This window comes from Pan troglodytes, chromosome 10 (genome assembly GCF_028858775.2).
Source record: "Pan troglodytes isolate AG18354 chromosome 10, NHGRI_mPanTro3-v2.0_pri, whole genome shotgun sequence".
NCBI classification, from domain to species: Eukaryota; Metazoa; Chordata; class Mammalia; order Primates; family Hominidae; genus Pan; species Pan troglodytes.
Genome location: NC_072408.2, coordinates 30,580,179 through 30,594,275, shown reverse-complemented (window position 1 = coordinate 30,594,275; position 14,097 = coordinate 30,580,179). Strand labels below are relative to the sequence as shown.

At 39.8% G+C, this 14,097-nt stretch overlaps 1 protein-coding gene across 12 annotated transcripts in view; it reads left to right on the top strand.

Moving 5' to 3' along the window:
- The window catches only part of MSRB3 (methionine sulfoxide reductase B3), a 211,744-nt gene that overhangs the window by 176,225 nt on the left and 21,422 nt on the right, over nt 1-14,097 (top strand). For 4 of the 12 annotated variants that reach the window (XM_063786394.1, XM_001163080.6, XM_054664167.2 and 1 more), the window contains one exon: nt 9,053-10,433. The exons of 7 other annotated variants lie outside the window; for them this stretch is intronic. In XM_063786394.1, coding sequence (XP_063642464.1) covers nt 9,053-9,220 — 168 coding nt within the window. In that variant the 3' untranslated portion in view covers nt 9,221-10,433. Of the gene's footprint in view, nt 1-2,534; nt 4,746-9,052; nt 10,434-14,097 lie in introns of those variants that run through there. One more of the 12 variants, XM_054664168.2, reaches the window with a different exon arrangement.

The window sequence follows — 14,097 nt, the reverse complement described above, 5'->3', positions numbered from 1 at the left end:
AAATATTTTAAAACTTAGCAGGGCATGGTAGCATATGCCTGTAGTTCTAGCTACTCAGGGGGCTGAAGCAGGAGAATCACTGGAGCCCAGGAGGTCGAGGCTGCAGTGAGCTGTGATCATGCCACTGTACTCTAGCCTGGGCGACATAGCAAGACCCTGTCTCATAAATAAATAAGTAAATAAATAAATGAATAAATAAAATGTCAGTTATTGGCTTCACCACTATTAAACAAAATCATTGGTAGGAAAAATATCATCTTCAATTGGCTCAGTAAATTGAAGAGTGGGCTGTTCTTGGGGCATATGAAGATTTCATTATTTGGCTTTGAATAACCTGATATTTTGATAATCTCCCTCTCCTTGCAGTTCTGTGTACCCACTGTTCAGTCAGAATGCCTCTAATGGCAGTGATCCAAACACAATCAAGGAAGACCTCAGAAATGGCTTTTCTTAGGTGGGTGTGAGGAAGGTGGTTGAAGAGAGGCTGTAGGAAGTGAAAGTTCAGTGGTAGGTTGGCTACATGAGATAAGGTAATTCCTTTTCTGCTTCTCCTGATATACAGACATCCTCATTTCCAAGAATTTCCTAATTAGTTCTGTCCATCTGCTTTAACCAAATTAATGCTGGCTCTAAGAAAGCAAATGAGCATGTGTTGAGGAGGAGGCAAAAATGGTTAATCTGACACCCACAATCGAGAGACTTGAACTTGTGGGTATTTTGTGCTTAAACACAGAGACATAGAATCTCCATCTACATGGAATAAGAGCAGCTGCATATTCTATGGAAGGCAATCTTGTTCTTTCAACCTGCTTTAAATAAGTGAAATGTAAAGTCTGCAATATTGTGGCATTGAAAGTTATTGACACCACAGGGTATTTTGTTGGGGAATCTGTTGGACATATCAGAGGTACAGGAGCATGATCAGGCAGCTGTAATAGCAAAGTGATTGCCATGTGGGCCTCCCTCAGCATTCTTTACCTGCCCTTTATCCATTTTTCTTTAACCCCCTCCACCAGGCACAAAATGTTTAGGGAGTAGGTGGCATATTTACTACCAAGTAGGGAGGGAGGTTAGTTTGAACCTAACCATCTGATGAATTTTTGTTTTTATTAAAAAAAAAAAAAAAAGACTGGCAAGTCTCCTGTCCTTCAAGTGTGAGGACTACTCTCTCTCTTGAAAATTAGACTTCATATTTTATCTGAATCACATTTTTAGCTCACTCTTGTTTCTCAGAGTGGAGTCTCTGATGGTGATAGTGGAACTTTCTGGTGCTGGGTTTCACCCACAGAGGGTCTAATGTAATTGGACAGGTTTAGTGTGGGGAGCAGCATTTTTAAAAGCTCCTCTGGTTAGTGCTCACAATAACCTTCTGAGGTAGGTCCTTTTTTTTCTCTGTTATTTTACAGTTGAGGAAACTGAGGCACAAAGAGCAATTAAACTTGGGTCAGCTTATGTGGATTTAAGTGGCAGAGCTGAGACTTGAATTGGGGTACTCTCCAGAGCTCTTTATGGTGCCCAGATAGATAGACAGGTTGAAAAGAGTCATTAAAATTTAAAAATCTCATGATTTTCCAGCAGTTGGCTTAATGCGATATAGTTTGGGTTTTTTTTTGTTTTTGAAATGGGCTCTTACTCTGTCGCCAAGGCTGGAGTGCGGTGGCATGATCTTGGCTCACGGCAACCTCCACCCGCCGAGCTCAAGCAATCCTCTCACCTCAACCTCCCAAGTAGCTGGGACCATAGGTACACACCACCACATCCAGATAATTTTTTGTATTTTTGGTAGAGATGGGGTTTCACCATGTTGCCCCACTGGTCTTGAACTCCCGAGCTCAAGTGATCCACCTGCCTCAGCCTCCTAAAGTGCTGGGATTACAGGCATGAGCCACCGTGCCCAGCCTGCAATTTAGTTTTAAATTCAATTAAATTTGATTGATGATTTTATAACTGTCACAAAAAGGTAAACTATAAGTAGGATGGCTTACATTAATTTGTAACTTAGGTACACAGTATTTAGTAAACCTCTTTTAAGACTAATCGTTGTTTCTTTTATTTTCTTTTTCAAGCTACAAATGCTGTTACATGATCGTTTTAACTCGTTTTCACTCAGAACCCATTTTCAAACATTGAATCTTATGAAAACTAAATTTAAAAGGCACAGAAAGGTGAAGCATAAGATATTAACATTCCTTAAGATATTAACTTTCCTTATGGCCCTACTTTCTAACCTCTTTGTGACAAATTCTTATAATTCACTGTTGGAATAAGCTTCTTTCTTTCTCTGTGCCAGTCACATAGATAACATCAGTAGTAGTCTAGGAAAGATCATTATGAAAATGTCCTACAGTGACCAAAGAGAAATGAAACCCACAAACAATGCCAAAATTAGGCAACATTCCTAAAAGAAGTCAGGCTAAACCAAGCATAGCTGTTGGCCCCTCAGTTAAAGCCCAAGGTGACTGTTCCTGTTCTTTCCTAACAGTTGTGTGATGAACCAACACTGACCTGCTCCCTTTTGGCTTCTTTTTCCACAGCCTTCACTTCTCATATTTAGAAAGTGTTTGACTCTTTCTTAAATAGAACTCTTAAACTTAAAGAAAAGAGGGAGAGGAATTTGTTCCGCTAAGGCATGTATGAAAATACACGCTTTGGAGTAAAGTAAGTTCTATGCAGGAGAGAATGAGGTTCCAGCACTAACGAATGGTATGTGTGCCACACCCTTGCCCTTGTGGATGGAGGAGGGGGTGTCTGCCACCTAAGCACAAAAACAGCGTACTGAATTCAAGTGGACTGGGTATCTTTCATTTCAATTTCTCTGTCTTTTATTTGTGTGTTCCATTCACATTTATTTTCCTTTTGTTTTATAATTTTCTTTCTTTTTTTAAAATTTTCCTTTTTCTCAGGCATCTTTTTTTACCTTGACTTGATAAAATAAAAGATTTAGTAGTTCCCATGCTAGAGCAGTCACTTGTATTTTACTTCCTAGTTTCTCATTTTTAGCACTATTTTTTCATTATCTGTTTATCTTCTTTTACCTTACAGTTTTTCAGTTCATGTAGTCTCTTCTTCTGCTCAGAACTTCTCCCGTTTATTTTATTTTATTTTATTATTTTTTATTATGCTTTAAGTTCTGGGATACATGTGCAGAACGTGCAGGTTTGTTACATAGGTATACACGTGCCATGGTGGTTTGCTGCACCCATCAACCCATCATCTGCATTAGGTATTTCTCCTAATGCTATCCCTCCCCTAGCCCCCAATCCCCTGACAGGCCCTGGTGTGTGATGTTCCCCTCCCTGTGTCCATGTGTTCTCATAGTTCAACTCCCACTTATGAGTGAGAATGTGGTGTTTGGTTTTCTGTTCCTGTGTTAGTTTGCTGAGAATGATGGTTTCCAGCTTCATCCATGTCCCTGCAAAGGACATGAACTCATCCTTTTTTATGGCTGCATAGTATTCCATGGTGTAATTGACAAATGGAATCTAATTAAACTAAAGAGCTTTTGCACAACAAAAGAAACTATCATCAGACTAAACAGGCAACCTACAGAATGAGAGAAAATTTTTGCAATCTATCCATCTGACAAACGGCTAATATCCAGAATCTACAAAGAAATTAAACAAATTTACAAGAAAAAAAAAAACAAACCCATCAAAAAGTGGGTGAAGGATATGAACAGACACTTCTCAAAAGAAGACATTTATGCAGCCAACTTCTCCCATTTTTTAAGAGTTTTATTTTATTATTATTATTATTATTTTGCTGGTGAGATAATGTGGGAAACTACTCTGGTTTGCTCTCTTTCTAAAATTCTTGTTGTATTCTTAATTTACGTGGCTTGTCTTTTCTCTGGACTGAATTGCCTCAATATGGTTTGTGTTATAAAAAATCTATTAGATGCTTTTAGTGTGTTGTAGACATTTTCAGTCGGATGTGTTATGTGGTGTATTTCTTTCCTTTTGGTAAAGATGGAATATCTAAATACGAAGAACCTTTAACTGCCAACTTCTACAAATGAACTGAGCCTTCATGGACAAAACCTGAATCAACTCAACCTGATCAGCAGTTTGGCAATATGGCAATATTTCATTGTTCTTTTGGTTCCTACCTAATTCTCACTTCAGTGCTTAGGATCCTTTTTTAAAAAAAATTGTGGTAGGGATGACACCATGCATGCAGTGAATTAGGCCTCATATTTGCATAGGAATTGTAGACTCATTGGGAGCCAATAGCCTACCACCTCTTTACAGTACATTGTAAAGAGGTTTGTCCATGTGTCCAGTGACTTCTCAGATAATGTTTTTAGTAAAGATTTACTGAGAGAGTTCAGATTGGTTCAGTCCTATCACCACTTTTTCTAGAAGTCTTGCAGTGAGGTTCTTCTAAAAGAATTGTTGTGTAGGAAACAGCACACTGCCTAATCTTTGCATTGACAGCACTGAAAACAAGCAAGGGTCGGAGAGATTCTTCACTGTCTTCATTATAATTGTTGCTTATGGGTACCCTGTTATATTCTGATTTCTGTTGCAATTTTATTTGTTCTCTTTTGCTATTCCACCTACTGAATTGAGGAATTACATTTCAGTTATCTCTTCCAAAGAGGATCTTCATCTTAAATTTACTCGCTTTGGTGGGCACATGTATTTTCCCTCCAGCTGCAGCCATCTTGTAACAATTTTCAGCTATAAAGAATTTTCCTTGATTTAATTTATATTTTCAACTAGTGATAAAATACATTGCTTCTATTCCAGTTTCACTGACTACTATGAATAATTATTCGACAGCCTGTCCCTAATCCTCCAACCCCAGCCTGTTAAGCAACGCTTTGTCAGGAGTTTAAATTCAGTGCAAAGAGGTAAGATTTCCACAGTTTAACCTGCAGTTCAGTGAAGTAAGTTCCTTCTAGAATACTTGGGGAATTCTTCCTTCTTCAGATCAAAATCCTCCAGCTGGAGCAAATGGGAGACTAATAAATCACTTAACTTTTTGTAATATTTTTTAAGGAAACCATCAGATCTCTGAATTTACCCACGTTGGAGTCTATTTATGAGTGCTGCTATTACTGCTTGAGTCTATGGTATAGTCCCTTAAGTTTGTTTAAGATCATTATTAATTTGTTCTAAGTCAGCCAAATCAACAGAAAGGTAAATATGCACCAATAGAAAGTATTTTTCAAAAGTTAAGCAGTTTTTGGTAAAAACCCCAAACCTTATTAATCTTCTACAGATGACAACTCACATATTGCTGATGATTAAAGATACACATGTGTTACAATAGGGCTTCAGACTCACAGCCCATCTCTCTTTTTCTTGATCTTTCAGTAAAATCATAATGCTAAACTGGTGACTTCACAGTCATTTCCTTGGCAAAAGATTAATATCACAAGCACAGAGGAAAAAAAGCCCCCACTTACACACAAGTGTCTTCAATAACAGTGGGAGAAAACAGAATACTACTGGCAAAGTAAATTGCTTTTCTTCTTAAAACTTTTCCCATCCTGCCCCATGTGTCCAAGTGTAAAAGCCCTGCTTTGAAAATGCTTCATTTCATAGATCAAACACTTAAGAGAAAATGACAATAATAAAGCCCAAACATCCTAGGAATAGCTAGGAGAAAAACCTCTAAGACAGTGGGAAATACATCAGTGCAGAAAAATGTAACTGTGTTGAATACACTATTTGTGTTTCTTATGTATACAATTGAGAACTGCAGTCAGATTTTAAGGAATTATGTTAAATTTGATGCTCAAACACTTATTTTAGGGGGTCCTTTCCCTTGGTTCTCTGCAGGTTCTTTAGCTGCCAGCTTTTCTGAGTGGGAGGCTTAGGTAATAAAGGATTCTTGTGAGAATTCAAACTTTTTCTTTTGAACAATCATCTGATGCTCTTCGGAATGAAGACCAGTATATTCAGGTACATTTACCTGTGAAATAAAGAAACACATAACCATTAAAAACAACATTCAAAATGCACACTAAAGATTCTATCCTGAAATAAATCATTAACAGCAGGTCTCAGAGATTTCTTCATCGAGCAACCAGTTTGTTTCAGTTACAACCAGGTGTACTGAGAAACCCCAACACATTGCCAGTTGGCTGGGGCCTGGGAGGCAGAGCTTGCAGGCAGCTAAAGAAACAATGCTCCTCTGGCAACTTCCATTTATCCTCCCAGCTTTCCCAAGGCTAGAAGCTGCAAAGAGTGGGCTCCATGCGCATACTCTCAGGGAGGAGCCTTCGAGGCTTGTGCGCTTTTCAAAGAAACCAGGTAACAGTCCTTTCTGGGAGACTAGGTTTACCTGGGAGGAGGCTCGAATGGCACTGCGTGGTTAGGCTTCCCTCAGACAAATGGCTTTGCCGGCAGTGGGGCGGGGATGTATGTGGTGCCACAGATACAGATGAACACCTTTCTATGTTTTGAGACGATGCTCTTCCCTTAGTAATCTAAGGCTGCTATGACTCTTCCAGAACACCCTGTGGCAAGTATAATGAAGCCATAACTATCATTTTCAGGGGACTCAAACCATTTCTGAGGATTTTTCTACCCCCATCCTCAACCCATATATTTGTTAGCAAATAGTTTTCATAGTCTTTTTCTAACTATAATTTCTCTTCCTCACTTTTTTTTTTTTTTGCCTTGGATTAGGGACACACCTAGAATCAGTGTTTTCCTTTCTATTTAACCAGAATACTAGTACCAGATTAGCAAATGAAACTACAGGTTGAAAACTCACCCAGTTCAACAGATTCAATTACTGTAATTTGGATTTTTAAAATATGATTTGGGAAATTAAGACCATATAACTCATTCTTAAACACCTTCAAATATATCCTCACTATGCTTTATTTTTGGTGTAGAATAAATAGAAATATTTTCTAAAGATGCTCAAGAGATTATTAGCAAAGGCAATATCATTTATTTTTCCCAGATAGCTGCATTCTCTCATTAAACACACACACACACACCCCTAAGGCTTTTAGGTATATGAAAACTTCATCTCTTAAATGCCAAGTGATCCAAGGGCTGGAGCTGCATCTGAGATCAGTAATTGTGCACACACACTGGTGACCGAGAGCACTGGTTCCTGTTGGACAGCACCTTGACTATTTTGGTAGGCAGAAATGGGTGTTTCCTGTGTCCGTTGGGCAAGCATATGTATTTTTACTGGTTCATCTTAGCTGTGGATGCCTAAAAATTTGGCATCAATTGTTTATAGAAAGGAAAAGCAATCTGACCTGTCAGCCTTGATATTACCTAAACCTGCATCGAATGTGGTAAAATAATACAAGATTTGTTTTTTAGGCCTGTTTCATATTTTCTAGGCAATAGATCAAATCAGTTCAGGGTTCATTTTTAGCTCTTTAATAAACTGACAGAGTTTGCTGGCAGTGAAATGAGAATGCACTTTTAACATGGAAGTGCCATACAGTCAAAGTTGCTATTTCTGCTATTTATTAATAACTAGGGAATACTTGAGAATTGAGCTTAGCATGTTCAACAGGGAAACTAAGATTCTAGTGCTTTTCATTGTAATGGGCACTTTCTCTCATTTTTCTCTCTTCATCTCCATTTGGTATCTCAGCCCCAGTCCCTTGTGAATTCATACTCTTTCCTTGAAACTTATAAGTGTCTTATACACCAAATCAGCACAGTGAGAATTAACAAATCATTGATATGCTTTTTCTCTCATACTCTTACCTAAATCTTGACTCTTCCCTCTCCTCGAAATGCCCTCCCCTAGAGATATACTTCTTCCAGGTCCTTATTCCAAAGTCACCCCAGGTAGGCCTCTTCTGACCACCCTATCTAACATTTCATATCACCTTCCTTTTTTGCTCCCTTAGCATTGCTTTCTACCTTCCATGCTTTATAGTTCACTTGTTTTCTTGTGAACTATAAAGACATTTTCTCTTAAGTGTCTGTCTCTCCCACTAGAATGTAAGCTCTATGAGGCCAGGGATTGTTGCCTGTACTCCAGAGTCTAAAACAGTGCCTGGCATATAGCAGGCACTCCATTAATAAACGAATGAATGGAAGTCATTTACCCCAGGCTTTGGTTTCTTTGTTCCATGATAAATGATGGATTTTCACAGCCTGCTTGAATATGGTGCACCAGTGTCTCCATCTCGTTTGCCCCATCCCTGATGGAAAAGGGCAGTAGATATCTAAGTGTGACATGTACCTTCATCTCCTGGAGCTGTACCCAGCATCAACGCAGTTAGTGTAGGGGTGTTCACTGAGCCAGCCTTTTTGGAGAAACTTTCTCTGGGCTGGATTTCTCTCAAACACCAACATGATGTTCCTTCTGCCTCTGTCTAGACCTTAGGTCTCTTCTTCCCCAGCTTTTTGAATAGTCAGTAAAATTGATTTTAGCTAAACAGCTTATTGCTTTTCTTTATATTAGAGTTCATTTGGATAAAGAAGCCAGCATGACACTACTTGTTGGAAGCCAGGAAAAAAACAATTGTGTGTGCTAGAGATGTTTCCTTTTGCTACATTTGCAGCCCTGGTGACTGTGACATAAATCTATTGAGCCTTGCCATTGCTTCGCTGGGTTCCAAGAACATCCAATGCTTGTCTGATGTTAAGTTTTACTGCCCATGAAAGCAAACATCACCTCTGTCATGGCCAGTTAAACAGTATCTTTTCAGTGGACTTCTGCATATCTGAAACCCACCCATCCAAAGCCAAAAGTAATGCCGGGGGAAAGATTTTATGCTGCCATGTTTCTTACAAGGGAAGATCAAGGGTCAACTTGATTCATAAAATTACTGCGGTCATTTTTCAGCTGGCTGAGAGACTTCACAGATCAAAAAATACGTGGCTCCTAAATGATTTCTGATATGCACAATTCTAGTGTTTTTTGTTCTCAGCATGTGGCGCAAAGCCTGCCAGAAACCATCTTTGCGGCTATTGACAGGCGGATTAGAAATCATCCACGATGGTTTCCTTCATTTCTCTACAGGCTGGTCATCCATTTAAACTGCTTAATGTGAATTCCTCTCAAAGCCTGCTTTGTACATGCTTTTCCCTGACGTTTTGTTCTTCTCTTTCAGTGTGGTGCTCACCTTGGGCACATTTTTGATGATGGGCCTCGTCCAACTGGGAAAAGATACTGCATAAATTCGGCTGCCTTGTCTTTTACACCTGCGGATAGCAGTGGCACCGCCGAGGGAGGCAGTGGGGTCGCCAGCCCGGCCCAGGCAGACAAAGCGGAGCTCTAGAGTAATGGAGAGTGATGGAAACAAAGTGTACTTAATGCACAGCTTATTAAAAAAATCAAAATTGTTATCTTAATAGATATATTTTTTCAAAAACTATAAGGGCAGTTTTGTGCTATTGATATTTTTTCTTCTTTTGCTTAAACAGAAGCCCTGGCCATCCATGTATTTTGCAATTGACTAGATCAAGAACTGTTTATAGCTTTAGCAAATGGAGACAGCTTTGTGAAACTTCTTCACAAGCCACTTATACCCTTTGGCATCTTTTCTTTGAGCACATGGCTTCTTTTGCAGTTTTTCCCCCTTTGATTCAGAAGCAGAGGGTTCATGGTCTTCAAACATGAAAATAGAGATCTCCTCTGCAGTGTAGAGACCAGAGCTGGGCAGTGCAGGGCATGGAGACCTGCAAGACACATGGCCTTGAGGCCTTTGCACAGACCCACCTAAGATAAGGATGGAGTGATGTTTTAATGAGACTGTTCAGCTTTGTGGAAAGTTTGAGCTAAGGTCATTTTTTTTTTTTCTCACTGAAAGGGTGTGAAGGTCTAAAGTCTTTCCTTATGTTAAATTGTTGCCAGATCCAAAGGGGCATACTGAGTGTTGTGGCAGAGAAGTAAACATTACCACACTGTTAGGCCTTTATTTTATTTTATTTTCCATCGAAAGCATTGGAGGCCCAGTGCAATGGCTCACGCCTGTTATCCCAGCACTTTGGGAGGCCAAGGCGGGTGGATCACGAGGTCAGGAGATGGAGACCATCCTGGCTAACATGGTGAAACCCCGTCTCTACTAAAAATACGAAAAATTAGCCAGGCGTGGTGGTGGGCACCTGTAGTCCCAGCTACTCAGGAGGCTGAGGCAGGAGAATGGCGTGAACCTGGAAGGCGGAGCTTGCAGTTAGCCGAGATCGTGCCACTGCACTCCAGCCTACATGACCATGTGACACTCCATCTCAAAAAATAATAATAATAACAATACAAAAACTAGCTGGGCATGGTGGCGCATGCATGTAGTCCCAGCTACTCCTGAGGCTCAGTCAGGAGAATCGCTTGAACTTGGGAGGCGGAGGTTGCAGTGAGCTGAGCTCATACCACTGCACTCCAGCCTGGGCAACAGAGTGAGATCCTGTCAAAAAAGAAAAGAAAAAGAAAGCAGCATTCAAATGTAAGACAACTGTAAAATATTGAGCCCCACTTGGTCTAAAATTCAAAAAGAAGAATGCCTGTCCATCGCCTTTTTATAAGTCCTTCTCTCCACACCTAAAAGCAGCTGCAGCTGGAAGGGCATAAATTCCACTGTGTAAAATAAAATATTAGGGGCAACACACTTCATCAAGGCAGCAGGAATGAGAGAGAGCAGAGAAGATCAAGGATGAAGTCTTGGGTACTGAAAAATTCAGTGCTGGGCAGAAAAACTGACAGGGCAGTACAAGTAACAAACAGAATCCAAGTGGGGTGGCCCTTGTGCACAGAGCTCCAAGTGACCTCTGGAGAGACATGGGCATTCACATGGAAAGCTAAAACGGAAGCTCAAGTTTCATACTCAACATAATCTTCTGTGTGACAAAGGACAAGCCATGTAGCCTCTCTGTGCCTATTTCTTCATGCATAAACTGGGACTCATAATATTTGTAAAATGTATTGATACTCTCAGGGCAAATTCACTATATTGCTATACAATTGAGATCAGTGTTGTAAAATTAAACTGATCTGGTTCTAATTGCCTCAAAGGCCAAAGCCCAGGCATTTGAAATGGAAAGAAGCAGAGAGGAGGCTGACTTAGCTGATTGGTATGGAAACAGTTGGGCCAAGAGCCAGAATTTCCCTTTGTAGCAACACGGCTAGTTTTACTTTGAGAAGCTCTGCTCAGCTGCTTTATAACATTAAGTCTGGCGGAATGGATGTCACTGTGCACAATAAAGTTTTCACAAGTATAAACAATGGTGATGTAAGTCAACATTGCTGTAGCCAGGTGTGAAGGTTGTATGGTGTGTGACGAATGTACATCATGTTTGTAGGTTTGGATGCTAATCTTGAATTGTAGTTTAAAAAATACGTATTTTTGTAACTCTTTGAAAGTTTATGAAGACTGACAGCTTTCCTTGTAAGCACTAAGAGAAAAAAAGAAAGAGGGACATTTGACAATTTTAAAGAAACAACAAGAAATTAGAATGAAAATCTGTGACAAACAGCGTCAGTGTGGCCATGTCCACATTCCTACATGTCTCTCTCTACAAGCACCTCTCTAAGAAGTCTGACATCCCAGTGGACTCTTTATAGTCGTGTACACTTGATTCCAGATGAGCTCTGGTCTTATCTGGATGCTCAGATAAGAGGTTTCTATCTGAGCATCCAGATGTTCCGTCAGGTTCCAAGACATTTCACCCCAGGCCCTGGGTTCACTCTGGAATTCGTAGGCTTCACGTCTCTCTAGAAATGACGTGTAAAATTTAAGACCAGACCTCAGCCATCAGCGTCCAGACCATCCTAGAAGTCTTTCCCAATCTCACAGAGAAAGCCCTAGTATTTCCAGTGACCCCAGGATTCCACGTTGGGGTGGCCAAAGAAATAGGTCTCTCAGGGCTTTGCCACAGCCTCCAGCCCATCCTTCAGAGGCACACACAGCACCTCTCGGCTGCTCCAGCTCTGTGGGATAGCCTCCCCTGGGGTCCGTGGGACGCGGGCCACAGTGTTGAGGTAGACAAGGAGGATCAGTCAGAGGCCTCTTCCCTCTCCACAGAGACTGGATTGTCATTGTTCCTTCATTTATATCGTAGGGCTTAACATTTCACTCAAAAAAAAGCCCCCTTTTTCTAATCCTTAGTCTTTGTTTCAAGGAAAGCCAGTTTTTCTTCTACCACATTTTCCAGGATCGACTTTAAGAAAAATGCAACATCTATTGAAAAAAAGTGGGGTGTATGCATGTGGTTTAATTCCAGATTGCTTTTGGGTTTAAGTGGTATCAAATTTCAGTATATTTCTGTCTTATGTGAAAGAAATATATTACTAAAACGTCAGTGAGCAATAATGTCAGCTGTCAAGCACTAGATTTATTTTTGCAGGATATGGAGTGCAATGAACTGAGTCAATATGGCAAGGTGTATGTGATCTGTGGGAGTTATGCCATTTAACATAGGAAGTGCATGGGACTTTCCCTCTCTGCACTCCAGCTCTTACTGTACCATTAGAAGATGCAGAATTCTGTTGGTGTGCAAAAAGTATAGCCTTACATTCAAGCAGAATGTATCTGAAGAAAGCAGCAATATCTGTTACTAGAGAACATTCCCATGTGTTTAAACTCTTCACTTCTTAGATGCATTTAAATTCTTAATGCAAATGACGTAGCAATTTGAAAACTTCTCCGTATTACTTGTGTTTAAAATGTCTTGCTTTAAATACAAAACAAATGGTAAAGGGGATTATCTTTCATTTAGATGGTTAAATATTATTTTTGCCTTAGATAGCTTTGTAATAATTTTTCTCCAGACAGTTCAACACTTTTGAAAAATGACATGAATTTTCATTAAAAACCCTTTTCCTATGTTTATTGTATACAAGAATTATGCAATAAAATTTCTTTATAAAAATATTTTCTTCTTTGATTCCTGAAGACTCCTTTTATTTTCAGCACAGATACATGGACTGGAGTTTGTAGCAGACTGTTCTGTTTGCCTCCTTAACCAGCTGACAAGTCTGTAGTCTATATGGAGAGCCTTTCATCTGATGCAGTCTTTGGAAGTTGGGTCTCTTACAGTAGGGTCAAGTCCAACTCTCCATACCACAGGCCCTGGGAGAGGCCTCCAGGGATCTGAAAGACTGGAGGAAAGGGAAACATTTGCAGAATTACTCAACCTTCACCTCACCTCGGCAAAATCTTCAGCAGCTTGTGTATGCTTCTTGCTTAAAATATGGATTTGGGAGTTCCACCATAAAACTCTGTGGGTAAAAATGCAGGAATGATACCACGCTGATGCCTTGGCTTCTGTTAAAAAATTTGACAGGAAACTTACACTATCATTGAGGGTTGTTCTCTATGGAAGTATATTAGGAGCTTTCCACTGCTTACAGATGATTTCACTGATAAAAGCCATCTCTACAGATAAGTTTTGGTATTGTATTATTTGTTGTTGAAATGTTGAGTTTTGTATTGTTGATTTATTTACTTTAGGAGGCAGAAGTGGGGTGATGAAGACTTTTGTTCTTCAGCCAATTCTTTAAGTCATACTCCTGGTATCTTAAAATTCACAGGCCAGCAACTTTATGTAGTATACCTTAGAGCACTGCTTTTCATAGTGTAGTCCTCAGACACTGAGGTATCAGCATCACCTGGGAACTTGCCAGAAATACAAGTTAATCAAAAGTTCTGGGCTGGGGCCTTAGCAATCTGCATTTTAGAAAGCCCTCCATGTGATTCTTGTGCTTAACCACTGCCTTGGAACTTTTAGTGAGAAAACTTCAATTAGTATTAATTTTAAAAGCATTTATATCTGACCCTCGAAAACGACTTTTTTTTTCATCAGTCCTTTTCTTTCTATAGGGGTGGGTGGATAGTTTTTCCAAAATGTCATGCCTTGTAGCTCTTCTCGTCCCTCACTGCCCATTTGTCTTGTCCAGGAGGACTAGTCTGTCCTCATTCACTAGCACCACCTTAATTCCTATTAGCATTTCTGGACTGAGCCTGGGCTGCCCAGTGGTGCTTCCCAGTGCCTTTCTAGACCACAGGATGTCCATGGCAGGGTTCATCACAGTAATTCCAAGAATTAGAGAGCAGACTTCAGTGTATAAATTTACATATCACCTTTCTCATCTCTTCTATTTTCTTATACTTCCTTTCAAAATTATCATCATTTTTTTTAACCATTTAAGATATTTCTTCAAAGG